This window comes from Rhinolophus hipposideros (genome assembly GCF_964194185.1).
Source record: "Rhinolophus hipposideros genome assembly, chromosome: 6".
Taxonomy (NCBI): domain Eukaryota; kingdom Metazoa; phylum Chordata; class Mammalia; order Chiroptera; family Rhinolophidae; genus Rhinolophus; species Rhinolophus hipposideros.
This window is the reverse complement of record NC_138052.1, coordinates 11,327,482-11,354,942: the sequence shown is the minus strand read 5'-3', so window position 1 is coordinate 11,354,942 and position 27,461 is coordinate 11,327,482. Positions and strand designations below refer to the sequence as shown.

Below are 27,461 nucleotides of genomic sequence, written 5' to 3'. Positions count from 1 at the left end.
GAGGCGCTTGTTTTCTCCGCCTGGTTTCCCAGGAAATCAGAAGTGGGAGGTAAGCAACACCTTGATGCCGAAGTGAGATGACACACTTGCAACTGTACTGGAAAACGGATCGCGCAGTTCAAAATATACCAAATATACCAGCAACTCCCTCCCCCTCCTGACAGCCCCTCGCCCATCCCACCTAAGCTTCACCGGCAATTTTGAACAGCAAATTATGTCACTCCTGGTTCTCTCGTCTTCCAAACCATCTCTCTCAAGGAGTTCAGTACCCTGGAGCTATCCTACAACCTGCTTGAGGAGTAGGGGCTATGTACCGTGAAGGCTCCTTTATGTCCTTCTATGCGGCCCGCCGCTGCCTAAGGCCTGCCTTCTTCAGGTAACCTGTCCTGACCTTTACAGCCCCAGTGACCTCTCCCACCTAGACAGATGGTGATGGTTTAGAACACGTCAGCATGGAAAACTCATGGCCTGGGTCAGGCACTGTCAGGTGACTGTCAAAATGGCCCTGAGCCCCGAGAAGGGGATTATAATGGCTCCACACAGACCGACGACACACGGCATTCCATGAATAGTGCAGGTCAAAATGATTCTTAACGAGGCCCAGGGAGGAAGGCAAATCTGCTCACCTCTGTCAACGCTTTCTTGGTTTCGTCATATCTGGCTTGTAGGTTGGTATGATTTGCCTGCAGCTGTAAAGGAAAGATAGAAGACATCTGCTGTCATTTGATCCTTACAACAACACAGATATGGGTGACACCCCCATTTCACAGATGAGAAAACAGAAGCTCAGAAAGATTTAAAGGTGGGAATTTTAGAAAGGTTTCCAACAATAAATGAAGAAAAAAACTGATATGATTAGATCAGCTACGTGTCAGGTGATGTACTAGGTATTCTGCATAAATCCCATCACTGAATCCTTACATTCACTGGAAGGAGACATTATCCTCATTTTATAGATGAGGAAAGAAAGACTCAGAGGGATTAAGGTACTTGACTAAGGCTTCAGAGCTGATAAAACTGATAAAGCCTGGATTCAAATTCAGGTCTGATTTTTCTGTATGGCTACAAATATTCAGTTAACCAACTTGCCCATTCACAGAATACAAACTGCATCTCAGTACTCAGGATTCTAGCATAGAATAAGACTGGTTGGCCAATAATGCAAGACAGAAGAAAAGATTCAGGACTTCAATAGAAAGAGAAAGAAAATTAATTATCTTTACTGTCAAAGTTACATAATTGTTATCTTATGTCTCGAAAATGTCATTTCCCTTTTTCTTACTATAAAGGTGTAGCCTTGTATGTCTACGAACTTTAGCAATCTGAAAACATTCCATTAAGCTCAAAGGATTTGTACATTTCTACTTTTGAAAAGGGGAACTGGCCAAAAACCACTGTCAGACTGTTTGTTACCTGTGTACAAATTAACGATGAAAAATTTTATCCTGTATCTCAACATATATTTCAAAATAACTTGCCCCACTGACCCTTGAACCTGTAAGCAACCTATTGAGAATTATGTCATCTTCAGAAATCATTACTCCTTAATCATGCTTCTTGTTAGCAGTCTTCAGACTGATGAGTGGTCATACGTCCAACAAGGCCTATCAGAAAACCAACTCAAGCAGAGAGCAGAAGTGAATAAGGAGAGACGCAGGAGGGCTCTGGCTTCTCCCTTTTCAGACAAGATCGGGCGCATTCAGGGTAATACTGCCACAGACACTTCTCCTTTTTCAAAGGGAGCCATCCGTGCAATGAGAACTTTTATTAACCTGTTTGTGTAACTGGCAGATGAGAGTTTTTCTGGAGAAAGCTTTTTTCCCCCTTCTTTGAAATCCCAGTGATTTAACTCGAAGCTTTTTGGGACTCCAGGAAGGAGTCCCGGGCCTTTCCCACCTGCTTCCCCCACCTTCCTCCCTACCTCTCAGCCCTGCATCTGTCCACCCACCTGACCTTTACCCCTGCTCTGCTGAAATGAGGTGTGTGGGAAGAGACTAGCAGCATGACACAGTCCTTGCCCTTAAGGAGCTGGACTAGTAAACTGGGGATTAAAGGACGAGAAAAGCAGGAGCAGAGCGAGGCTCAGGGGAGGCTCCAGGAAAGATTCACCTTACTCATCAGGGAATTCAAGGCAGGCTTCACCAGCAAAGACTCACACAAACTGAATCTTGGCAGGGAAGTAGCGTGCTAAGAAGGGAAGACTAATCTCTTCTCTAATTAATTTAACTAATAAGAGTTTTCTTCATCTCATCTGACCATATTTTCCTAAACAGGAAACGTCCCAATGGCTAGGCTTAGTTTTCATTTTGCTCGAGTCCTCCATGATTCTACCTCCATTTTCTCCTTCATCATTGACCTCTAGACTTAGCGCACGATTCAGCTGCTGGTTAACACTTTCTTTCTGGATTCCTTTCTTTCCTCAATCCAGGTTTCTTCTCAGCGATCTCCCAGTGGCACTCCAGTTCTGCAGAATATCCCCCTGTTGGACCATCAAGTGTTCTGCACTCCTCCTAACCCCTCCCCCATTTCTCTACTGGGCTAAGACCGTCTCCAGGGTTCTTATCTCCAGGCCTTGGTTACTTTCCACCTGCATTACCTTGTGGGAGAGGTTCTTGGATTCAAAGTTTAGATTCTCTCATATACTACTGGTAGAAGTATACATTGGTTAAGATAATTGATGAATAATTTGACAGTTTCTAGCAAAACTGAAAATGCATATATTTTTTGATCCAGCAATTCTACTTCCTAAAATCTTAAAGAAATATTTACGTATTTGCACAAAGATGACTGTATGAAGATATTTAAGGTAGCATAAATCTGCAATTGGGAAAAAAAATTCCTGGAAAAACCTACATACCCATGAATAGGGGACACAATAAATCAATTACAGGACATATATACTTTATCACATTATACAGTCATTAGAAAGAATGAGATAGATCTCTATGTTCATATCTTGGTTCCACTGTGTGACCAAAGGCAAAACTACTTCTCTGTGTCTCAGTTTCCTTATTTGTAAAATGAGGATAGTAACAATACCTCCTTCATAAGGATACTGTGTGAACCACATGAGTTAATTTTAAAAAGCACTCAGTGAAAAAAAGGTCCTTATTAGCCATTATTATTACTAATAGAGAGATATCTGTGATAGGGTAAGTAAAAACAGTTTTGTAACCAGGAAACCTACTGTCCCCAAATATTTGCAAAGGCCGAGAAAATAGAGGCTAGCTCTAAGAAGTGTAGCATTTTTATCTTTATATAGCTTTATACTATTTGGTTTATTTACAGTAAGCTTGTATAATCCCTCTAATTAAAAAATGTGGTTGAAGCATTTAAAAATTGATAGGGACAGAAAAAAATGTGTTGTAGTGCATGCACTACATGCACGCACGCACGCACACACTCACACATACTCTCATTATAACTCATATTCCGTGCCCACAGGAAGTGTGAGGTGGACACACAGGGCAGGAGGGGGTGGCGAGGGAGGCAGTCGAGGAGACCGAGAGTGGAGGAGTCAGGACCGAACTTCCAGAGACCTGGATTCTTACACAAAGGGCGAGTTGTTGGCTGTCCCTGTGGCTTCCAGCAGACAGAATCAGAGACTAGTAGAAGATGAAAAGATGCGGTAGACGAGCTGACCTGGAGGTGAGCAACCTTTTGTGACAGGGCAAATACAGGGACAGTAACAAAGTTTAGAGGCTTCAGATTTTTTTGATAGCACATTCCAAATTAAAATAGGTGTTAGCAATGGGTTTCTGGAAAAAAAAGCATATTCTTATAGCTCAAATCATTTTTTGAGAAAAAATGCTTATAAAAATGTTGATGTTGGTTTTTAATCTTTACAAAATAAATTATCTCGGCCTTTTTGAGGAACATGCTCATCTTTTGTTTCTTACATTTGCATAAAGCTTTGGCTCATAAAAAGTGCATGCCTGCTTGTATTTTCATTTCATCCTTGAAGCAATCTCCCTCGGCACATTTTATCGTCATCTGAGACTCCTAACTCAAAAGTGGGATGCGACCCTGGGCGAATCCCTCCCTCCCGACCTCATTTGCTCACACAGCTGACCAAGTTCCACAGCCAGGTATGACAGCACATGCTGGTCGGTTTACTAACACCAAGCACAGCGATAAGGACCAGTGTCCTGTACGGATAGCTGCTGCCTTTTAGGCAGCATGCCTGAGAAATAACAGGCTTTTGGTAAACAGGTTTTGAAGCAATGGCAAACGGACCGAGAGCCAGAGAGGCTTCCCCCTCAGCTGGGCTGAGGATGGGCCAGGACTGCCACTGAAACGTTCTCTCCACGTTTAGACAGCAGTTGAAAGCAAACTTCTATGCATGCTGAGACTCTGACTCATGGGACGCGATATCCTCAGAACTACCCTCCCTCAGAGCATAAAGACATTATGGTGGATAAGCCTCACCCTTGATTCACGGGCACCTTGATTCTGTGATGAGTTCTTTTTGGACCAACCACTTGTAGGTTCTTTTTGCTAGCAAGGGTCAGGAGTCAGGATGATATTCTCTGCACTGAGAATTAAAATGTCTAACCCAATTGTCAAATGGAAAGCAAATCACAGTCAACCTTTTCATCCTTGTTTGCTTATGATCCAGAGCACCTGGTGAAGCCAACCTGCTGTTTGTTCGCTGTGGCAGAACAAGTTCTAATAGAACAAATTCACTCGAAGAAATGACTGGGTAAGACAGTTTGATAAATATCTTTTTACTATGTGGGACCTGAAAAGGTGAAAAATATACAACTTCAAAATGCCAACTGGCATCCATTTTTGGAAAATCGATTATTATAGGAACTACTGGTGAACTGTTCTTTAGAAAGCCATATTCAGTCTCATAATCTTTTGCTACATGTACTTTTCTGTACATGTACAATGCAACTGAAGCAAATTACAACTTTTTATCTTCTAATGACTGCTCCGGAATTGAACTCCCTAGCTTCCTCTTTACTTTCCAGGGCAAATATATGAAGGTCTTCCTAAAACAGTCCCATCCATCATCAAGTAGTACAGAATGCTATCTCCTAAAGCTCTCCTAAAAGTTATCTGGTCTCCATTTCCCCTACTGCCACTAGTCAGAGCCATCAGCAGCTCACGTCCAGACTACTGCATCAGCCTCCTAATGGTTCTTCCGGAATCCCTTCTCACCCAAGTGCAATTAATTGATGCTCCCACAGCAAACAGAATGGTCTTTGAAACATGCAAATCTGATCACGCCACTCTCCTACTTAAACCCTCCAATGGCTTCCGTTGTCCTGAACATGACCTAGGATACTCTGCTGACCAGCTGCCTCACTCATGACTCTCCAGCCACAAAGCAGAAACTGGTCAAGACCCTTCCTGTACCAGGTCTCAGTTCCCGTTGCTGCCCAAGTCCTCACCCAGCCCCTCCACCTCCCATGCAGACCTCCTGCACAGCCAGCCTCACTCATTTTTCCAGCTACAGTCCTCTGACCCAAGCTTAAGTCAGGTCTCCCTATCAGTCATGCTCTCGGCAACCTGACTTCTCCTTCCAGCACTTACCACAGCTGTAACTAATGATGATGGATGTGGTTTGTTTAGTGTATGTCTCTCATTATTACCTTAAGATCCCCGAGAGCAGAGATAACCTGTTCTTCATGTGTCCCCACAGCCTAGTTTAGTGCCTGGCACATATAAGTCCTTGGTAAATAGTTGTGGATTAATAAATGCTATTCTTGCCCTGTCATCTTCTTCTACAACAGAAGTTGGCAAACTCTTTCTGTAAAGGGCCAGAAGGTAAATGTTTTAGGCTTTGAAGACCATGTGACATCGGCTATACCTGCTCAACTCTGCCACTGCAGCTTGAAGGCAGCCACAGAAAATACATACACATATGGGTGTATGTGTATTACAATAAAACTTTATTTACAAAAACAAGTGGAGGCTGGGTTCTTGCAAGGGCCATAGTATGTTTACCCTGCTCGGAAACCTCCTTTGACCATTCTCCCACGAGGATCTTAACTCATTCCCCAGTTTCCCCCTTCTTGAAGAATGCTTTCATTTTACTTGAATAAAATATAAAAAGCAAACACTAACCTCTTCCAGATGTTTGGTCTTTTGCAGAATCTGTTTGTTCAAGGAAATGATTTTCCGACGATGTAGTTGGGAAGTTCCTAATTTTTCTGGACTTTCTTCAGCTGCTAGCTCAGATTGCTGTAGAAAACATGGAGGGCAAATCCAAAGGATTTAATTAGTCCACCTTGGTTCATGTAAGACAGCCCCATCCCTGCTCGGTCTGGGCAGAGCACCGCAGGCTCCTGTGCAAAACCCTGGTCCCGAGAAGAAGATTCTGGCAGAATGATCAAAATTCCTACCAAGGAACCTGCATTGCTGGCAGAAGGAACAGCATGTGCAGAAGCACAGGGGTTGATAACTGTGCTTATGTTGACATCTCATAGGCAATAGGACATCATCAAAGGGTCTTAAATAGAGGAATAACATGGTCACATTAACATCTGCTTAAGAACATTCTGGAGTTATCAAGAATCATGAATTGATTCACTTTCATCAAAGCATCATAAGCATCTGGTTAAAAAGTGTAACCATTCGGAAAAACTCCCAATTGAAAGCAACAGTCTCTCAACTTATTTCTCCCCATCCATGAGCTCTTTTAACCATTTCTTATTTCTCTTCTTCTGGTGCTCAGAGCATAGACTTGAGAGGGATGAAAGTTGCTGAAAGAGGCCAATAGGAAACTCCTGGAATTATATAGGTGAGGAGGAGATGGAGAAGCAAGGTTGGACAGGACACAGAGACTATCAGGACTGGAAGTAAGGGAGAGATCTCTGGATTGGGTGATGAAGTGAATGCGCAACATTACTGAGAAACCACGCAAAGAAGGAAGCGGCTTGGTGTATAGGTACTGAATACAAACACAGGCCTCAGGACCCCAGTGAGAAGCCCCAGGAAAGGAAGTAAGAAGGCTGACTGACTCTGTTGCAACAGGTGTCTTTAGAACACTTCTTGGATGACCATAGTTTTATTAAACAGTTAAATGCCCATTATAACCACGTTTCCTTTTTTTACTAGGAGTATCCCAATTCCAAGTGAATCACGGATTTTTCAGTCCAAGTGCAACAAAACTATTTGGGTATTTGACTTTTCCTGTATGTTGTAACAGTGATCATAGACTGGAAAGTTTGGAAGGTTTGCCCATGGGGAAAAGAGATGAGAAAGTAAGGAGGAGGGGAAATCAGATGGTATAGTCACCATTTATTCTGGCTAATGATTTATCTGAATAATTCAGCCGCATCATTAACAGATGAGTTTTTGCTGCTTAACAACTCTGGAGGTGGGAAACAACCCGCAGGATATGGCAGCATAAACCAGTAAGGAATATCATTTTCTATCTTGTGGGATGGTAGGTCACAAAGGAAACAGAAAAATTAAGCATTTGGTTTTATAACATTATCTAGCCTTGAAATGTGGGATTTTGGAAAATGTCAACTAACATACTCCAGCTTATCTGGATTTCTGGGAATTGAAGTTAACTTTTAAAGATGCAATTGGACACATCAAGATATTCACACCTGTAGTCTGGGGAAGGAGAATTGTTCCTGAAAATTATTTGAGAGTATACAAAAGGGAGTGGGGGAGAGGAAAGACCAGCCCCTCTCAATTTCCAAATCACTTATTAGAAACAGAATTATAATTAACTAATTATATCTCCTCTACTTTGAGTGCATCACCCTGAACTGGGTTATTAATTTGGCCACTTTTGTCTGCTACGTGTTTAACAGATTTTCTCTTATAGATAATTTCAGATTTGGGTTTAAACATCCAACTTGGATTCCTTGACACTGACTTCCAAAGTGTCACTGTCATATTCTCAGAGCATTTTACTTTACTAGCAGAATCACATAAGCCTTCTATCTCATAAGTTGTTGACATCTGAAATGAATGAATTCCCCATTCACAGGAACTATCCCACATGGTATGTCTCTGATGTTAGGATTACCTTGAGCACCCTGATCTCCACTCGCTCACCCCCCAGACTTCCTCCAGTCTGATGGGTAAGCACACACTCATTCCGTGCAATTCTGCGCCTTGGGCCTGGGATGATGTCTCCAACTCTCAGCAGGTTCTCCTGCTCCATAACTGCTTTTATGGCCAAGGTTCTAAGAGAATGAAAACTACATTTCCCACCCAGCTTTCCCAACCTCTTAGCAGTGTACCTGGTACACCACAGCTTTGTTTTAACACTATGACTTTCGACTTCACTTTCAAGCACTCCTCCTGCAGAAACACCAGTAGCTATCTTGATATCTGGAAAGAAGGTTTCCAGGCTGGCTGGCTAGCTGGCTCTCTCTCTCTCGATTTAAATTTTTAACCACAAGGTCCTTCAAGACCCTTTCAGAAGGTCTTCAAGGTCAAAATCATTTTCATAAAAATACTAAAATACCTTTTCTTCCCATTTTCATGATTATAAAGTGAAAAGTTCCAGATATTACGTGACATGTGATAATACCATTGTTTTGATGTTACTATGTAATTAATGTATTTATTATTGTTATTTGTGGATGAATTAATACATAAGCTATTGGGACCTCAGTAATTTTTAAGAGTTCTTAAAGGGTCCTGAAACTAAAAATTTTGAGAACCAGTACTTTAATCTAAGGGTCTGACTCACTTGGGACTAATCACGTATTGGTCCCAATCATTGATTAGCGTTGAACTCCAATCAATGGAGTGGGCCCACCCATCATTTATATAGCACTGGGAGGGGAAAGCTCTTTCTGATTCCACTCTTTTACTAAACAGGTGATTCAGAGAACCATACTGAGAGAAGATACTTGCAGTGCACAGAAAGAATCTTGAAATCTCTGTACAAATGCACGATTATATCTCCGTTACGACGGTGAAAGTCAGCAAACATACTTTCAAACTCCTTTCCCTAATTGCTAGGTAGCAATTAGCATTGCTCTGTGAAGCCCCTGAAATTTACATCTGCATAGTGTTAGTGTGCACTGATAGCAAGATAATCAGTACCGTTTCTGTATCTGACACCTCAACACAATTAAAATGAACAATGTGCACATGAACAGGCCCAATACATATAAATGGGAGTTCCTCCAGATGCCTTGGAGTCTAGAGATGGCGCTATGCAAACTGCTTTGTTTAGTGGGAAGTTATTTCTGTACAGATAAAATCTTTTTATTCCAGAGCTGAACTGAAGAGAGTTCTTAGCCTAGTCAGTAGAAAGCTGACGGCTCTATTTTTCAAACATACTTTTAATTAAGCCATCTACGTTTTGCATTTCTTTCAAATACCCTCCTCAAAGCCAAAAGAGTGAAATTGATAAAGGCAGAAAGTGGTTTTTAAAGCAGTATGTCTCATTGGACACTGTTCACCGGCAGCCACAGTGGGAAGAACACTGAAGGTGACTGAGTTGGATCTTCCAGGATGAGACAAAGCTGTCCAGGTGGAGAACAGGAAAAGGGGCTTTACTGTAAATTCTTGACAGAACAAATTAAAACCCTGACTTCTACTTGAAAAGTGCAACAGCTCTCAAAGAATACCAATCATCTACAAATATTCCATTTCTGTTTACACTGGAGTGAGGGCTATAGTACCAATCTACTTTTGTTCAACAATTTCAGATTAAGAACGTGCTTTCAAATCCACAGCATAGATTAGATGACTTCTAGTGCAGATTCAATGTTTTCTAATAACTCACACATTCACAATTTTCATTCTTAACGGAACCAGATTTAAATGTCATTCAATATTAGTCTAGTACAAAATAGTAAATCCCTCAGAAAAACAAAAATGATTACTTCAACTAAAACTATACACTTTTATAATGAAAGAGACCCAAAAGGTTATCTACATATCAATCTTCTTAATATAGGAATCTCTCCTATACTACTCCCCTCCCTCACAAACTATGGTCACTAACCTGTCAGTAACAAAGGTCCCTATCTCATGAGGGGGCCAGAAATTCTCTACATTGAACAGATGAACTTATGTTTCTGGCACCTTGACGGACCCTCCTATTGAAAACAAGTAAACAGACAATACAAAATATTTATTTTTAAAATCTTTTCAAAAATCTATAAGCTAGCAAGTATGTAAGAAATTCTGGAAGGCCAAAAGGCTAGTAAAAGTGGGAGTCCAGGAAGGTAATGTGTAACCACTGAAGTTGGCTGTTTTCTTTAAGATATTTGCCAAAACCAGGTGATCTCAAGCTTTGACTTTTTTTTTGCAATTCAACACCTGCTTTGCATAAACCTTGACACAAGTGTTAAGAGGAAAAAAAATCTACGAGATTTTATAACAACAGATTGGAACTGAATTCACACATTACCTGGATGGTCTAAAAACACACAAGTCAAGACTATGTATACAACAGACTTGGTCTGGGGTGTCCCCTGGTGCTTGCCAGAAGCAAAAGCAAATACCCTCGGGAAGAACACTGCTTCAACTGCAGGCCTCAAAGAATTTCTACAGATTTACTTCCAAGGAATATGAATTCACACTCAAAAATCAAATGCACACACAAAGTCAAAGTATCATGAGCAAAAAAAGCCAGCAGAAACAGCAGAATCAGACCTGCAAAGACTCAAACAAGTGCCCGTCCATTCCTCCCTGAAGCAACAGAGATCAACTGTAATCACTCCCTCACAGAAGAGTTCAATTTATCTTATCCAGAAGTGCCACAACAATCTCCTCTCTCCTTTCAGTCAGAAGTATCATCAGTACCTTTCGCCACCTTGGCCGCTATCCTCTGGACATACTAAACTCAAAAGTGACCTTTCCAAGCACTCCAGATGGAGTCTGAGTACTGCAGGTAAAATGGGATCATCACCCACTTCCTACACTTTGCTTCCGTTAATGAAACCGGATACACAAATGTTCTTTTCAATATTCTTGATTCCCACTAATGCAACCCCATGAATTTCAAAGACCCACATTTATGTAAAAGGTGTGATCAAGAAATATGGTGAATGTTTAAATAAAAAAATATATTACAGTAAAAGACACATTGCCATTAATCCCCCTCAAAATACTCCCCCTTGCTTCGAACAAACTTGTCCCATCGTTCTTGCCACTTTCTGAAGCAGGTCTGGAAGTCCTCTTTTGTGAGTGTCTTTAGTGGCACTGTCATGGCTTCAAAATGTTTACTTTTCGTGGTCATTTTGACTTTGGGGAAGAGCCAGAAGTCACATGGTGCCAGATCCAGTCAATAAGGTGGATGAAGACACACCATATGATGTTTTTATTTGACAGAAACTGCTGTACCAGAAGTGATGTGTGACATGAAGCCTTCCATTGTGATCGACAAATATGGTGACAGCTGCTGCTGACTGCCATCCAACAGTAAGGCAGGATCTTCAACAGGGGGAGGTCCCTAAGGCACATCAAACCTTAGTCACAGTGTGTGACAAGTTTCAACTTGTTTGGTGCAGTCAGTCGGGTGTGAGCTACGGTTGAGAGAAGGTGTGTTTTAAAGTGTGCCGTAAATCATCCTCCGCCATGACAATGCTGTGTCACACATCACTTCTGGTAAAGCAATTTCTGTCAAATAAAAACATGACAGTGTGTCCTCATCCAACTTATTCACTGTGCGACATCTGGCTCTTCCCCAAAGTGAAAATGATTCAGGACATCGAGGCAGCCACGGCAGCAGAACTAAAGACACTCACAAAAGAGGACTTCCAGAACTGCTTCAGGAAGTGGCAAGAACGATGAGATAAGTGTGTTCAAAGCAAGGGGGAGTATTTTGAGGGGGATTAATGGCAATGTGTCTTTTACTGTAATAACTTTTTAAAAATTTAACCATTCACGGTATCATTTGATCACACCTGGTAACATTTCTGAGTCTAAGGCATAGCCATCGGTCCCAAGGTTAGCAATGCAGCCTCCCTGCCCAGAATGTACTTAGTATTTAGGAAGTGTGAACAAAATCCACAACCTCTCACTTGTATACGTATGAACTACTGTTCAGATGGAATCCCCACCAAATCCTGAACCTGTACGACTGATTTTTCTGAAATTAAATAAAACAGTTCACATTTATCTTCTTTAAAAAAATGAATATATTTGTTTGGGTTCCTAATTTCAGTCTAAGACATTTTTGAAGACATTCTATTCTCCAGTGCACTGGCCACCTTTTCTTTTCTAGCTTTAAATGATGTTCAAATCTGACAAAAATAATTCCTATGTCTTTATCCAAATTGACAAATCCAAGAGCCTGAAAGGTGTAGGTTGTGCTGTGTGGCTTGAGATAATCTCACCAGATTGACAGTTCATTAGCCAATAGTATTCTCTTTCTGTCGTCGCTCAGAATTTAGGAACTCTTAAAGCACAAATATATTTAGCATTATTATTTCCAGATTTACCAGTTCCTTAATCTCTAAATTTTGATTACAGTTTTAAACTCTCCTGACCTTCTAATCTACTGCCAGTTTTCTCTGCTGGTTGCATTATGAAGTGGGATAAAAATGATCATGGTAGAGGGGAACAAAATACGCTCTTATCAAATGTGTCCGTCTGAATTCCCTTGAGACTTTCTTTCCTTTGTGTTTTTCTATGTATATCCCTGACGATACCCTGGCCATTACCTCTCTGGGGCTACACCCAGCTCTAATTACCTGAGATTCCCCAGGTATTCTTGAAAGATCTCATTTAAAGACAGAATACTGGCTTCCAATTAACTGCCAGCGAGAGAATGGTCTTGTTGAATTGGTATAACTGACTTCTGCCCTTCTAGGGACCCTGCACCTTCCCTGGCCCAGCCTTTCCTGGCTCAGCTTCCTTCCCTTTCTTCTGGCTCAAGTTAGTGGGGGATAGTTAGAGTAGAAGTGGTTTTGGACAGTCAGGCTTTCTACTTTTCTGCAAATCACATTAATAGGCGCTCCTTCACTATAAATATGAATGTCAAGACGCAGGGGGCACATTAGCCACCAACACCACGAAGCACAGTAGTGCTTCATCTAGCACATCTGGGAGGGAAGGGTACTTCCCTTTGGAAACAAAGGGGGACTGCGCTCCTTGGCTGAGAGCCTACCGTCACTCATGAATTGTATATCTGGAAGTTTCTTCACATTCCTCTTCCCTGCTGCTTTGCAGGAACCATATTAAGTTGAGTTACCTATCTCAGAGAACTATTTTGAAACATATAGATTATTGATCATGTTATACTGTTATAAGAACTTATGAACTTTACGTGATAAAGAAGCCTGTACCCATTTTCTACCTCATTTTGATATCCCAATGCCTGCTGAATTTCCAAACACTTGTACCAGGCAGGCTGTTTGTTTCATTCCTTGGTCACAAAATAATTTTTACACTTTCATCCTCCCAAAACTACCTTGTTCCTTTTCTTCACTAAGCAAAAACCCATCCTGATATGAGCTGAATTTGGGTTTCTTTCAAGTATCACCGATGGCTTCCCTCCTGGGCATTCCTCAATCCCATCTCTACTTCCAAAGATTTCATTACTGAATCTCTGAAGGCAGGGGCATGGACTTTAGATGAATCGCTAGTGCCTGGTTTCAGCCCAATATATGGAAGTAAGTTAAAGAGAAAAACACGTTGTGGGGGACAGCCCTAAGGTGGCCCCATGGTCTCCACCCACTGGTGTTCAGGCCTTTGTGTAATACCTCCCTGTGAATGTGGGTGGGACTTGTGACTTGCTTCTGAACAGCAGAATACAGAAAGGTGATGGGATATATGTGATTGAATGTATATACTTATGTTACATGAAACTGTAATGTCTAACTTGTGAGATGGCATTCTCCCTTGCTGGCTTTGATGACACAAGTGACCATGCTGGGTAGACCTTCATGGCAAGGAAATGAGGATAGCCTCCACATGACAGCCAGCAAGAACTGCTGACCTCAGCTAACAGCAAGGAGCTGAAGGCTGCCAACCACTATGAGCTCAGAAGCAGATCTTCCCCACTTGAGCCTCAGATGAGACTGCAGCCCTAGAAGCATCTTCACTGCAACCTGGAGAGTCTGAAATAAAGAACCCTGCTAAGCTGTACCCAACTGCTGACCCATACAAACTGTGCAACAATAAATGTGTGCTGTTTTTTTTACCACATTTGTGGTACTATTGCCATGCGGCAATAGATAACTAAACAGATAAACAGAGAAAGAGAAAAGTAGCTCTGATACCTGATAGCTAACCTGGTGCTCTCAGCAAAGCCTTGATGTGGCTGCAGCTGGCCTGCACTCACAGGCCTTGGTGTTAAACATAAACAATTCCAAAGAGCATCAACATCAGACAAGGTCATGAAGACAGAGGCAAAAACATGACCACTCTCCAATCATGTCTGAACATGGGCTAAAACCTAAACAAATCCCCAGATGACCAAACATCCCCCTTGATTGGCTAATAAGAGTACACAGATTTAACCTTGATTCATTCCCATGATACAAATAAGACTGATTTAGATGCCCATGCATTGAAGTGCCCCTCCTTAAAGCATCCAACACAGAGCAAAGCCCCACTTTTTTGAATTGAATCCTGTATGTGCTTTCCAATGCCTCTTTATCGAGATGCCACATGGTTCCCCACTGGTGTGTGGTCTCCCCCACTACAACCAGCAACAAACCCAATTTGTTCAACTACAGGTGTGTTTCTAGCTGGGGAGCATTGATGAAACAACAGCCAACAAATAAACAAAGGAAATTAAAAAAGTAAACATGATTATCATGAAACTTGCATAAAACTAGAAGCATAAACCAATAAATCATAAGAGCCCATATACTGTTTAAGTTAAATATAAAACACAAAAGTATACTAAACTATCTCCAAGTGAGCATAAAGAAATTATTGATAAATGGCATTAAGTGGGTAGGAATAGGAAAACTAGGATGGATCTACATTTTAGACTAAAGAAAAGTGAACTCAGCAGAGGTCAAAGAATTAAACACGATTAAAAGATGTGCTGAAATGCAATGGATTATTTCTCCAGACCCATAGAAAAACTAGGACCCTGTCATTTGGAAACAATAACAAAGAAAAAGGTTGACCCGCTTTAGGTACGAATGCCTCCATGATGCCAGTGAAGGGGGATGCTTGGTCATCTGGGGATTTGTTTAGGTTTTAGCCCATGTTCAGACATGATTGGAGAGTGGTCATGTTTTTGCCTCTGTCTTCATGACCTTGTCTGATGTTGATGCTCTTTGGAATTGTTTATGTTTAACACCAAGGCCTGTGAGTGCAGGCCAGCTGCAGCCACATCAAGGGCTTGCCGAGAGCACCAGGTTAGCCATCAGGTGTCAGGGCTGCTTTTCTCTTTCACCTGTGCAAATGCATGTGACGAAAAGCAATACAAAAACAGAACAGCCTGAGAAATACTTGCATCACAGTGACAAAATATTTAAATCCGAATACTGTGTTCAAATTTCCAAGAAAAATACCACATATTCAAAAGATAAATGAGCAAAGGCTATAATAGCCAATTCACACAGCAGAAAATAGAGCAAACAAAAACATGAAATCATATTTCATGTAAGTTCTCAGTGGTCCAGAGGTGTCATAGTATAGCTAATAGAGTAGCTGGGGGTCAAATGAACAATCAAGGCTGGAAATGTTGGGGCCATGTTGTGAAGCCCCATCATCACTGATAGTATTTATGTTGTTACAACTTATTTGAAAAGCAACACAGAGGAGTCATAACCCAACCATCAACTCCTAGGAAATCTTTTCGCAGAAACTATCTCCTCAGTTTTATCTATAATGGCAATAAGAAAGAACTTAAAAGTCTAACAACACGGAAATGTTGAATGAATTGTGCTGTATTAACACATGGATTATCTAGTGTTCAAATAATTGTGAAAACATAGAAAAGGTTTGGGATTTGATGTGACCTAGAAAATGCAGACTATAAAAATGCAAATAAAGGCTACCATTAGTTGTATAGTTATAAAGTGCCAGGCACTATTTTAGGCATTTTGGTCACATTTCATTTAATCTTCACAACACCCTGACAGGAAAGTACTCATTCCCATTTTACAGACGAAGATACTAAAGCAAGGAGAGGTAACAAATTGGCTGAAGTCACATACCATGTTCCCCCAAAAATGAGACCTAGCTGGACCATCAGCTCTAATGTGTCTTTTGGAGCAAAAGTTAATGTAAGACCTGGTATCATATTATATTATATTCGGTATTATATTATATATTATATTACATTACATTATATTATATAAGACCAGGTCTTATATTAAAATAAGACCGGGTCTTACATTAATTTTTGCTCTAAAAGACGCATTAGAGCTGATGGTGCAGCTAGGTCTTATTTTCGGGGAAACACGGTAGCTGGGAAGTAGAGAAGACAGATGTGAACCAAGATATGACTCCAGATGCTGTGTTTTTAACTGTACTGTTCCATCTCTTTTAGACATACACGATGACTGGAACTAGGTAAATAAACTCTGGCAACCGGCAACAAACACTGGAAGAGAATAGGCAACTAGGATATAACTGTGATGTGGGTTAGGATTAAAGGCAATTTGACTTTAAAATTCACCATCTGTAATGCTGTACGAGCTACTTAATGCAAACAACACAGATAATCAAGCAATGAACTCCTGACTGCCACTTCTCCCAGGGAAGTTTAGTTATAATATGTATCTTGGGAAGGATATCTGTTCAAAACTACTTCTAACTTCACTCTTTTCTGGCCTTCTGAGCAACATAGTGAGTATGCTGGTTTCAAAAGTCTGGGGGCGGGGTTCTCTTGTTTCCCCAACCCCCCAAGTCATTGCTTCTTAACATGGGTTTTCTAATCTAACTCTCATAGACTCCAGAGTGTCCTCTACTTAAATTTACCACCTAGGAAAGGTGATAGTGGTTAAAGTGGCATCTGAGGATTGCCCAGAATAGGCCTTTAGGTTATCCTAAAAGTACATACCTACATCTTCCAGTGTTTTGAGTTTATTTGCCCCACTTGTTGGGACATGACGACCTGCTGTTTCCTTTCCCAATTATATCATCTTGTTACTTTAGGCAGAAAGAACAAGGCAGAAGAGAATGGGGGAGGAAGGGAAGCAGGAAGTAAGGGAAACAAAGGAAAGAGGAGCTGAGATCATTCTTAAGAAAAGGTGCACCTACAGCTAATTGTAACAGATTATAATACTATTAGCATTGTGGGCAGGGAAAAATCTCCATCCAGTGAGTGTCCCCATGACAGTTCCGACAAGGGCCAAGTGAGAACAAGGAATCCCACTTTCTGATGGGAAGGAGTGGTCAGTGGGGACAGCAAAGACCTGCCTGGGAACGCCTTTAACACCACACCCAAAACTCGAATATTCATTTTGTGCTCCCATTTGAATAAAATCTTAAACTTCTTTGTTCTTCAGTGCAGTTGCCCTCCTCCTGGCCTGTCCACTCTCAATATTTTGGGAGTGTACTCTTTTCCTTTCCTTTAATAAATCCACTGCCTGTTTGGCAGTTTGCGGGGCTTAATTCAGAGCGTCCTTAAATTCCTCCCTGTGACATTTACCAAGAACCCGTTCTCCGGTAACAATCTGTATAGTCACTTCAGGAGAGTATTAGACAGGGGTCGGAGCAAAGCTAATTTGTTGTCAAGGCTTCTGCGGCAGGGAAAGCAAAGCTACATGCTTCAACAGACGTGAACGTTCTAGGGGGGCAGACTGAGTATGGTGGGGAAGAAAGGATATGAAACAGTGCCCTGTAAATCTGATTTTACTGATACAAAATCTCAGCCAGACCAGAATCAGTTATGTGCAGAATGATTAATCACTGTCTCCATGAAATATTCAAGGTCCTGCTGCCTATGCTTACAATGAAAAAAATCCAACACTGAAATATGACTTGCAGGATTTTGTTCATCCTGTACCCCTTTAATAAAGTAGAACAAAAAATTTTGCCTTGGGCTTGGCTGAGTTATGGGGTTTATCTCCTAAGTGGCAAAGCTTCCTTCTTCAGCCCAATCACCAAACTGAGCCTGTTATAAGAAGCCTGGTAGAGGAGGAAAAATGCCTGTGCTGTACCTCAGGCATCGATTTATCAGATGTGATAATTGCTCTGAGAGACAGGTTTTCTCTTTATATTTATAGAAAAATAGGCACTACAGAGGAAAATTAATTTAGCTATTGGGCAAATGCTGATGGCTTTGTGTGGTATATGTGTTTTTGACAAATGTGGCTGATGAATTGCACCGCCTCCGTCACTCCTGGGGGAGGGTATAGGGAAGGAGAGCAAATCCTTGGGGCATTCCCTGAGGCAAAGACTCCACCTGCGCCCCCACGTACCTTCTCAGCGTACTCAGACACGATCTGCTTGATCTCGGCAGAGCAGAGTCCCACGATCTGGCCCACAGAGCTTGCGGTGAGACGGCTCTGCAATGACAGGGAGGGCGTGTTCTCAAGGCCATGCCTTGTGTTTCACAGCACTGGAAAACCTGAATGCTCTGAGTATCATAGCAAACTAGGTAATAATATTCCCCTGGGAGGAAATTATGTATTCGTCAACAAGGAAGGGAGAAAACAAGTCTTGGGGCAAATATGAAGCCACCTCTCTAACTGACTCGCTTGGCTGACTGTGCCACATTCTCTTAAGGTCCTGGGTACATCTGGAAAACCATTCTTCACCCTTTATACCCCATCCCGAGTGTCTCTTCCTGAGGGTCACTATAGGGGCCTGCAGGGAACTTGGCAAGCTTAGGACCTAGGGAAAGAAGTACAAATGGGAGAGAAAGGAATCTCAGAACTCCTAATATATCTCTTTACTGCCACAGGCCTTTCCTGCCCTAAAAAGGCATGATCCTTTCACAGCCCTTGGACAGGCCTTGAGCTCTGAGAATTCGGTATTCTAGTCTTTACCCAGATGGTGTAGGAAAGAAACAGAAGATATGGGCTACTTGGCACGGGGCGTAACTCATGGTTACGTAGAGGCAGGGCTGAACCCATGTGGTGCTGTCCCAGCAGGATGCCCCTTCACAATGGTCCCTCAAGTCTCCCTCCTAGAGGCTCCCATGGATGGAATCACTATTAAAAGCTTCCCAAAAGGAAAATCCCTACAAAACAGGAAGCACTGAGTGCTTAAAAGACAGGGCTCTGAAGAAGGCGGTCCCTCTGGGAAGAGGCCCCCACAAAGCAGAGCAGGGAGGTAACGCAGTCCTCATCTCCTCCCCTCCCCTTTCCACCTCCCCGCCATGACCCCCCCACCTCACCTCCTCATTCGCCATGGCGGTCATCCTGGTCATCAGTGACTGAATACGCTGCTAAAAAGGCAATGGGAGAAGCAGATGTGAGCGGCTGACCACAAGCCTTAGGCAGCATGTCTAACAGGTCTTTGGAGGGAACCCGTGTGGGGACAGAGTCCCAGAGAGCAGTTTCCAGGCTCTTGGCCTCACGTAAAAAGGTGCTGGCTCAACTATTAGATGGCCAGAGGGCTGTAATCAGATGGCCGTCCGCTGTGGCTGGGTGGCCACAAGCTGTTGCCGGTTAGCCATTAGCCACTGATATAACTGCCGTGGCGACGCTAGGGGCTGCGTTGGTTGGCAGAGAAGTAGACTGCGGCTAGCAAGTGGGGTTAGCAAGCCGATTATATTGCAGATCATGTTGATCCCCCTTCCTGTGTCTTGCCCGGCCACCAGCGAGACTGGGCTGCAAGAAGGCCCCTAGTTGGGGTACAGGCGGATGTTTGCTTTTGTGTCTTGGCCGGCCGCCATCGAGACTGTAATGGTATGACTCCCCTATCCATGGCTCCGTGGGTGTTCCTTTTTGGCCTCACCATGTCCTTCGTTCTTGTGTGGGGAGCGGGAGCAGAGACCCCGCATGACACCAAGGGTCGTTTTACCTGATCTCATTTTATGATAAGCCTCATGAGAGGTGATAACAGGAAACTGGAAAAGGTATGAAAGGCCAACTGACAGCAGTTGGCCACTGTGGAAAGCTGGGGATGGAAGTGAGATTTCTCCAACGATGTAAAGAAAAACCTCCGGGGGCCTACACCGGCCACACACCTCTTCGGCAGCTTGCACCTCGTCCTCCTCATGGACATCAGCTCTCTCTGTAGCCGAGAGCCCTGTGGGAAGTGCCATTTTCTTGTCCTCAGCCTGGAAGGAAAGATGGAAAAGAGCTGAGCACAGGAGTTGTAGACTCAGTAGAGAGAGGACACCACTGCAAAGAGGCATGAGTCTGTGAAAGGAACAGATCCGGAGGGCCGCACCACTCCCGAGACGGTGGAAGCTCCCGAGACCCGAGCTTCCGTTCCCACTGCAGGTGGAGCAGGCGGAGCTTCAGGCCCTGGCCAACACTTGCTGATTACGTTCCTATCAGGTCACACGTCTGCCAGGCTTAGCCTTCCATTCCGACTGGGCCTTCCCCCTGCTTAACCACCTTCAAAGGCAGACCCCAACCTAAAGGAATGTTTTTTCAAACTGCCAACTGAGACCCATTAGTGGGACATGAAAGTAGTGATTTAGCAGATGTGACAAGCATCTGATTACCAGGGCGTAGTCCAGGGTCAAGTACTGCTCTGTGAAACTTTTGGTTTTGATGTGCGTGTGTGTGCTGAGTCAGGATGAAAAACAGAATCTGTACTGCCAATGGAAGTCATCACAGTTTGAGGACCCCTGGTCTGAAGGATAAAACCCCAAACTGTTTCACCTGGTGATCAAGAGCCATGGAGTCTCAAGCTCTAAAGTACCACACTCACGACTCCTGGGTTAACTGCTGCTCCTCAAGCAAGGGCTGGAAGTCTAGAGTTCTCGGTTTTAATTCCATCTCTGCCATCACCAGCTAGCTGGCCTGCTCTGGATATCGGGGGTCTTCCGGGGTTCAGATCATCCCCGTCCTAGGATGCTTTTCTGTAACAAGTCTATGATTGACCTGGGAGAACACCTGGGGCTTCTACCTGCTAGGGGTATCTACGGGACAGACTTCCAGTTCGTGTGCCATCTGACGTAAGAATGACAAGACAAGCCCAATACGAACACTATTTAATGGGCATCTTATGATTTTTCCAGTCATAATCAATTACCTTATTTTAGAATATAGTCAGAGGCATAGATATTCTTTTCAGATTTAAATTACACATCAAATTAAATGTACACATCAAATTCTTATATATCAGATGCTACACAACACACTCAAATCTAGAAAACACCTTGGTTTGGAGGAAATGACTGTTTAGTTGAGTGAAAACACAAATGTGGAAAAAATAAAGGTGAAAACCAAAACATATCATAATCAATGCATGACTGATTGCTAATAAACTACTACTACTAATAATAATGAGTTAAAACTTACTAGATGTTTACTATGTATTGGATCATTCTATGTCCTTTACATTTATTTTAATCTTTACAACAATGCTGTGAGGTAGTACAGTTATTGCCCCCATTTCACAGATACTATGGACTAAGGCATAACGATTAAGCCTACTGCCCAGTCACACAGCGAAGGGATGGACCCAGGATTTGAAACCAGCCAGTGTGGCTTTAGAACATCTGCTCCTAATTGCTGCCATGGCCCTCTAAGGATGGAAACAACCATTACCACAGGCAGCAGAAGGAGGCTAGGGGCAGGGAGGTTGCCTAGAAGAACTAAAGGATGGGGGATTGGGACAGAGGGAGCGCTGGCAGAAGAACAGCAGGAGGAGTGCTGTCCTACGTATTTAAGAAAATCTGGGGGGCAGGTGAGGAATGAAAACAAAGGTTAATAGATCTCAGTAGGGTAGTCGGATGGCTCAGGTGGTTAGAGTGCGAGCTCTTAACAAGGTTGCTGGTTCAATTCCTGCATATGATGGTGGGCTGTGCCCCCTGCGACTAAGATTGAAAAAGGCAACTGGACTTGGAGCTGAGCTGCGCCCTCCACAACTAGATTGAAGGACAATGACTTGGAGCTGATGGACCGTGAAAAAATACACTGTTCCTCAATATTCCCCAATTAAAAAAAAAAAAGATCTCAAGCTGTAGGGCTCTACTATTTAAGAGGTCCCTGAACACTTTAGTTAGCATTTTATTATTTAAAATGCAGGGGTTGAGAGCACAGCCTTTGATGTCACACAGACCTGGGTTCAGATTATTATTACAAATCACTGAGCCCCTCTGAGCCTTTGATTTCTGACTTGAAAAACAGGAATAAGTACCTTCCTTATAGAACTGTTGAGAGGAGTAAGTGAAAAAATACACACGGAGCCCTGAATGAAGGGCCTGGAACACAGTAAAGGTCTGGCACGGTCAGATTTACAGCACGCTCTGCTGCTGACATGCGGGTCACTAGTAAATACACAAAGAACGTCTCTGAGATTCCTTGGTGCACAGACCAGCCTGGGCTGGCTCACCGATTTCTCCATACGCGCTGTCCTCGTAAGGGGCAGGCCTGGCGTTTATGGCTGTGTGCTACCCATTGCCAGCATCCTGCTCACACCTGCCGAGGGCCTCTCTCACCATGAGGTGTGCTCAGGCCTGGGAGTGGGCTCCACCGTCATACTGTCCGAGTTTGTAGAGCCCACAGATTGACTCTGGGGCCAGGGCTTTCAATCACCACCCTTCATTTCCATTTCCAGCCCCCCCAGCCTGCAGAGCCCTGGTGGCCCAAGGACCAGAGCCGGGGCGGCAGCAACCCTCCCTTCCCACCCCTGTGGGGTAGCCTGTCGGGTCAGAGGTACGAGGAGGGTCACTTCCCTCTCCCAGGTATTCTCTCCCATTTTCTATGCTTTTCTTACCTTCTCTGTTTTGCTTGGACGGCTAAATCCGTATCTCCTGCAGGCCATAAAAAAGGGGAGTTCAATTACTATTCAAAAACCACACAATCGGTCAAATGCACTTTGGTTGGATTTTTATATCAAAAGCACCAAAGAAAACTGAGGCTGTTTGTTGATTGGAGAAAATGTTTTAAGTACCTAATCCACAAACATAGTCTACTGGTTTTGAATAAAGGGCCCGCAACCCTATTTGCCATCCCACTACAAATGGGAGCTCTCAGGTTGTGCAGAGTGCAACACTCTTTAAATGCAGTCGTTCAATACTCTTTCAATCAGGAACTGCATTTCAGATCCATAGTTTAGCTAAAAGCCTTCAAAATCTCTGTATAAACCACGTGAATGTGTTTGCTCAAGCTAAACATGCTCTCTAATGTCGACTTACGCAATCTCCAGGCCAGCCCATTTCTTTATTCTCAAACATAGCCCAAGCCAATAACGTATTTTCACTTCACTCAACGTTAAATTCAAAGAAACTCACAAATACACTTTAATTTAGATTAGTTTATTTTCAGGCTTTAATATATATGCATATGTAAATGTATATATTTTTAAAGCAAGTATAACAATGCAAAAACCATTCAACCCAAAACAAAAAGCACAGTGCAAAACACCCAACCTCACTTACCTTTAAATCGTTTATAAGGAAATAAAGTTACTGACGATCATTTAAGACAAAGGAATCCAGGGCCCCTGCCCTCACTGGTGCCTCGCGCCCCTTGCTGGGTGAGTTGCGGCCTCAGCCTGCCTGCCCCCGGCCTCCAGCCGCACCCCACTCCCACTCTTCCTCCCCGGTCAGTAACGCCCTTCCTCTTGGCGGATGCACACTGATCAATGGCAGGTCTTCCGTCAGGACAAACCGGGCCTCCTGGGCGCTCGCACCAGGTTTCGCTCCGGCAGCCCCGCCCCACGCCCTCTCGCTCACCTCCTGCAGCTCCCGTCTGTGCTCCGGCGCACCCACGGACTGCGCAGAGCTCTGCACACCCTGCACTGGCCCCTTCTCTCCTACTGCCCTGTTCACTCCTCACACCTCAGCTCTCCAGCCGCCTCTTCTCCAAAGCACCCCACGGACACGGCCCTGTCTGACCATGTTTGCCCCACTTCCCAGAGGGCAAGCATGTCCAACTACATATTTGTCTGCATCCTTCTCCTGGAGTGCACTGATGCTACGTTCACATTTTGCATTTCCAATGCGTGTTGAATAAATAAACTGAAACAAGAGAAACAAAACGCAGAACTCAAGAAGCCCAAGGCATCACCCGTACATGCAACAGTGTGTCACATACTGGAGACACCACAGTCACTGCTGGGCACGATGTGCCCATCTGTTAGACATAAATCCACTGGCCCGACGTGCAGCAGACCGAGGTTAAACTCTGAGCATCCGCATACAAGCTGTGAAGGACCTTACGCAAATCCTGTGAATTCGCTTAGACAATACCCATTGCATCGTCCTATAGTGGAGAGGCTGGTAAACATTGAATCTAACATAACCTTTTCAATCTAAAGCTTCCATTTAAAGGGATCTGAGAACTGAAAACTACTGCTGCTGATGAGGATGAGGATGATGAAGGGACCTAATAGTTGACATTCACAGTATTCTACACAGGACAAACTGTTCAAAGTTCTCCATATACTATCTGTACATATGGTTATGCAATCATCACTGAATGGTAAAGATTCCATGCAGTGGAGAGTACTGAATAGAACCCTGAGCAAAGAGTCTAATAGCCAGAAAGGAAGGGAGGGACCTTCTCCAGGAAGGGAAATAAAACACACACTTGTTGGGGTTTTAAATTTTATCCAGTTTGCTCTGTCAGTTTAATAACGCTCTCTTCTTGTTCAGTCTCAGACCAAACAACAAAGTGTGGGCCTGTCTTTCTAAGACCAAGAGCCAAACTTTCACTGGAGGCTCAAACAATATTTGTAGCTAATGATAAGACATACTTTTGGAGCCCTAGAAACTTGAGTTCAAGTTGTAGTTTAAGGTTCTTAATTCTTAATAGCTGACCTCGGGCAAATTATTTTTTAACCTTTCTGAATGCTGTCTTTATCATTCTCAAAAAGGAGAATGAGCTTAAATCAACGATCGGAATGTCTTAAATACGCACTTCCCCACCTCTCAAAAACTCACTACTCCTCACCAGCAAAGCTAAAATAAAAGCAAAATAATCTCTCTTCTAAAAGCAAAACCAAAAAATCTTTCATCAAACACTTAGAAATCAGCAAATCAGCAGAAGTCAGCATGACCCCACCAACAGGAACGAAGATTGGTCTTGAATTACTTTGCTTTTTCTTATACTCCAAATTTGTGAGGGTCACCAAACCTGTCGCTGGATCCTTCCCTAATGAAAGCCAGAGCAGACTGTGGCCTCAAACTGCCCCCACGCCCCTGAGGACGGGCAGGGGTGTCCTACGTTTACCCAGCTATCACATGGTGATCACGGCTATGATCTATGACACATGCAAAAGATCCAATTTGAAACTGAAAATTTCAAAACAAAACATGAAATATTGTCCACATGGTTTCAGTGAGGTAGACAATTTACTGTATCTCTGACTCCTTTCATCCCCAGAAATGTTTCAGTATCCATGATAGCGAAAAAAACTGCCTGTATGAACAATACAAACTAACAAAAGCCACAGCATTCCCCTAAGAACTTTATGGCTCTGGAACATGGGACACTCACAGAGGTGGTCTCCCCAGCTCTGGCTCGCCCGGAGCAGTGCAGCCTCACCTGCCCCCCTGCAGCTGGGGCCTGGCTGGACAGTGCCAGGCATGCAACCTGTCCAGCCGCAAAGAGCTCCACGCTCAGAAGTGCCCCCCACAGGTTGCAAACTTAATTCACCATTATTAATAATTATTAACAAGGGGCCCTAGATTTGCATTTTACACTGGGCCTGTGAAAATTATGTAGCTGGTCTGGTGGTACCTGACTCAGAGGAGTTCACGTCATAGAAGTAACTGGTGAGCTGTGGGGGCAGCCATCACACCTGGCTTAGGGTCAGAACTAGAACTTCCTTTAAATGAAACAGGCGAGTTTTCATTCTTAGGAAGGAAGAACCTGACCCCACACCACCCTAACAAAAAAGTAGCAAAAGCAATTCCATTTGAAAGATGGAATACTTAAGCCAATTAAGCCTAATTTGCTTCTGGTTCTCTCCAGTAGCCTAGAGGGGGAAGCCATGAGATGCTCACTCAGGGAGATGCTAGGGCAGGGCCATTAATTAGATCCAACAAGGGTTGGGTTATAAAACAGGGCAGCACACAGCAACCACTCTCAGCATAAAGGAAAGAAGCCCAAGGACACATACTCACATCAAAGAGTCAGTTACCCTAAGTAGAAAATGCAGGACATAAATGAAGGTTAATACCCAGGTTAAAAATCCAATGAGGAGAAGTACTCCTTTACATATGTGTGTTTTAACTAAAAACTGAGGATATAAAATAGGAATTGTTTTTGAAAAACTAGAGATGTTTTTAAGAAGTGGCAAAATTACTTCTAAATTCTTCATTTTCCTAGTCAGACAATTCTTCACAGGAAACCAAAACTATTATTCTAACACTTAAAGGAAAACTGTTGAAAATTCTTTAGTTTACCTGAAGATTTTATCAAATGGCAGGGACATGAAGCTCACCCCCCGCCTCCACAAATGCCCAAAACTCCCAACTCCCCAAGGTGGGGAGGGTTAGAGCACACACATTTGCAGAGAAGAATTTCAAAGACAAGACTCTACCCCCAACCAGGGAGAAAAGTCCCGGATGCTGAAAATCTCTGGCAAAAACAGTAAACGTAATCAAGTAAAACCCAACCACATTAATCCCAATGAAGCAATTCAAACTAGCTTTTTTCTTCAATGGTTTTATAAAGAGACACGTTAGACTGGGTCGCATTCATTACCTGCCATATTCCAAAAGTGTAGCATGGATTCGAGATTCTTCATCAAGCAGCTCCTCTGCTCCCTGCTGGCGTTTGTATTTCCGACGGGGCTTGTACACGTCCTAAGAAGTGGATGAGACGGAGGAGTTACTGAGTGTGAGAAGGCTGTCCCTCTGAGCTGGCTGCTGAATGCGTCCAGCCAGGCAGGGGAGTGAGGCTTCCCACCATGGCCAGTGTGCGTCTCCCACAGAACAGCAGGCCTCAGGGTGGCTGTGTTCACGGCGTCCGCTCCTTTGACTTTCATAGAGGGAGCAAATATTTCTACCCATCTACTGCTTGTCAACTGTGTTGTACCTTGGTGTCTTTTGTCCTATGACATTTTAATATTTTATGTAGTCAAACTTAACGATCATCTTATATCTTATTTTCTATCCCAGGGATTGTGAAGAAAAAGTTTTTGTGTGTTACTTTTATAGTTTATATATAGCCTTTTAATTTATTCGGATTTTTTTTTTTTTTTTGGTTTTTTGTATAGTCAAAGGTAGGGCTCTAGCTATTTTTTTTTCTGAATGGAAAATTAAAAATCCCAACATCATCAGTTTAATTCCTTCCTGATCTGAAATGATATATGCATCTCCTGAACAAAGCATGTGGCATGTAGTCATGTCGGTCTTCACCCCCAGATGACCTGGTTTGTCATGCTACCCCATCTGACTGCCAAGCTGGCACTCAAATACCTTAGTGATACTTGCTCAGGGGTCAGGGTGCAAGCAGGCCGTTGTTTATACAAGCAAGGTATTCTAGTTGTGTGTCCCTGCATCTCTTCTTCTTCACATCCAGAGTTCACCA

At 43.1% G+C, this 27,461-nt stretch overlaps 1 protein-coding gene across 4 annotated transcripts in view; it reads right to left on the bottom strand.

Annotated features, from left to right (window-relative positions):
• CCDC93 (CCC complex scaffolding subunit CCDC93) overlaps positions 1 to 27,461 on the bottom strand; it is an 88,758-nt gene that overhangs the window by 28,452 nt on the left and 32,845 nt on the right. For 2 of the 4 annotated variants that reach the window (XM_081052191.1, XM_081052189.1), the window contains 8 exons: positions 26,634 to 26,734; positions 26,051 to 26,068; positions 22,696 to 22,732; positions 19,988 to 20,080; positions 19,193 to 19,243; positions 18,273 to 18,359; positions 6,076 to 6,192; positions 627 to 689 (listed from right to left, as the gene is read on the bottom strand). In XM_081052191.1, the coding sequence (XP_080908317.1) occupies positions 627 to 689; positions 6,076 to 6,192; positions 18,273 to 18,359; positions 19,193 to 19,243; positions 19,988 to 20,080; positions 22,696 to 22,732; positions 26,051 to 26,068; positions 26,634 to 26,734 (567 nt within the window). The remainder of the gene's footprint in view (positions 1 to 626; positions 690 to 6,075; positions 6,193 to 18,272; positions 18,360 to 19,192; positions 19,244 to 19,987; positions 20,081 to 22,695; positions 22,733 to 26,050; positions 26,069 to 26,633; positions 26,735 to 27,461) is intronic. The other 2 variants (XM_081052188.1, XM_081052190.1) reach the window with 1 other exon arrangement.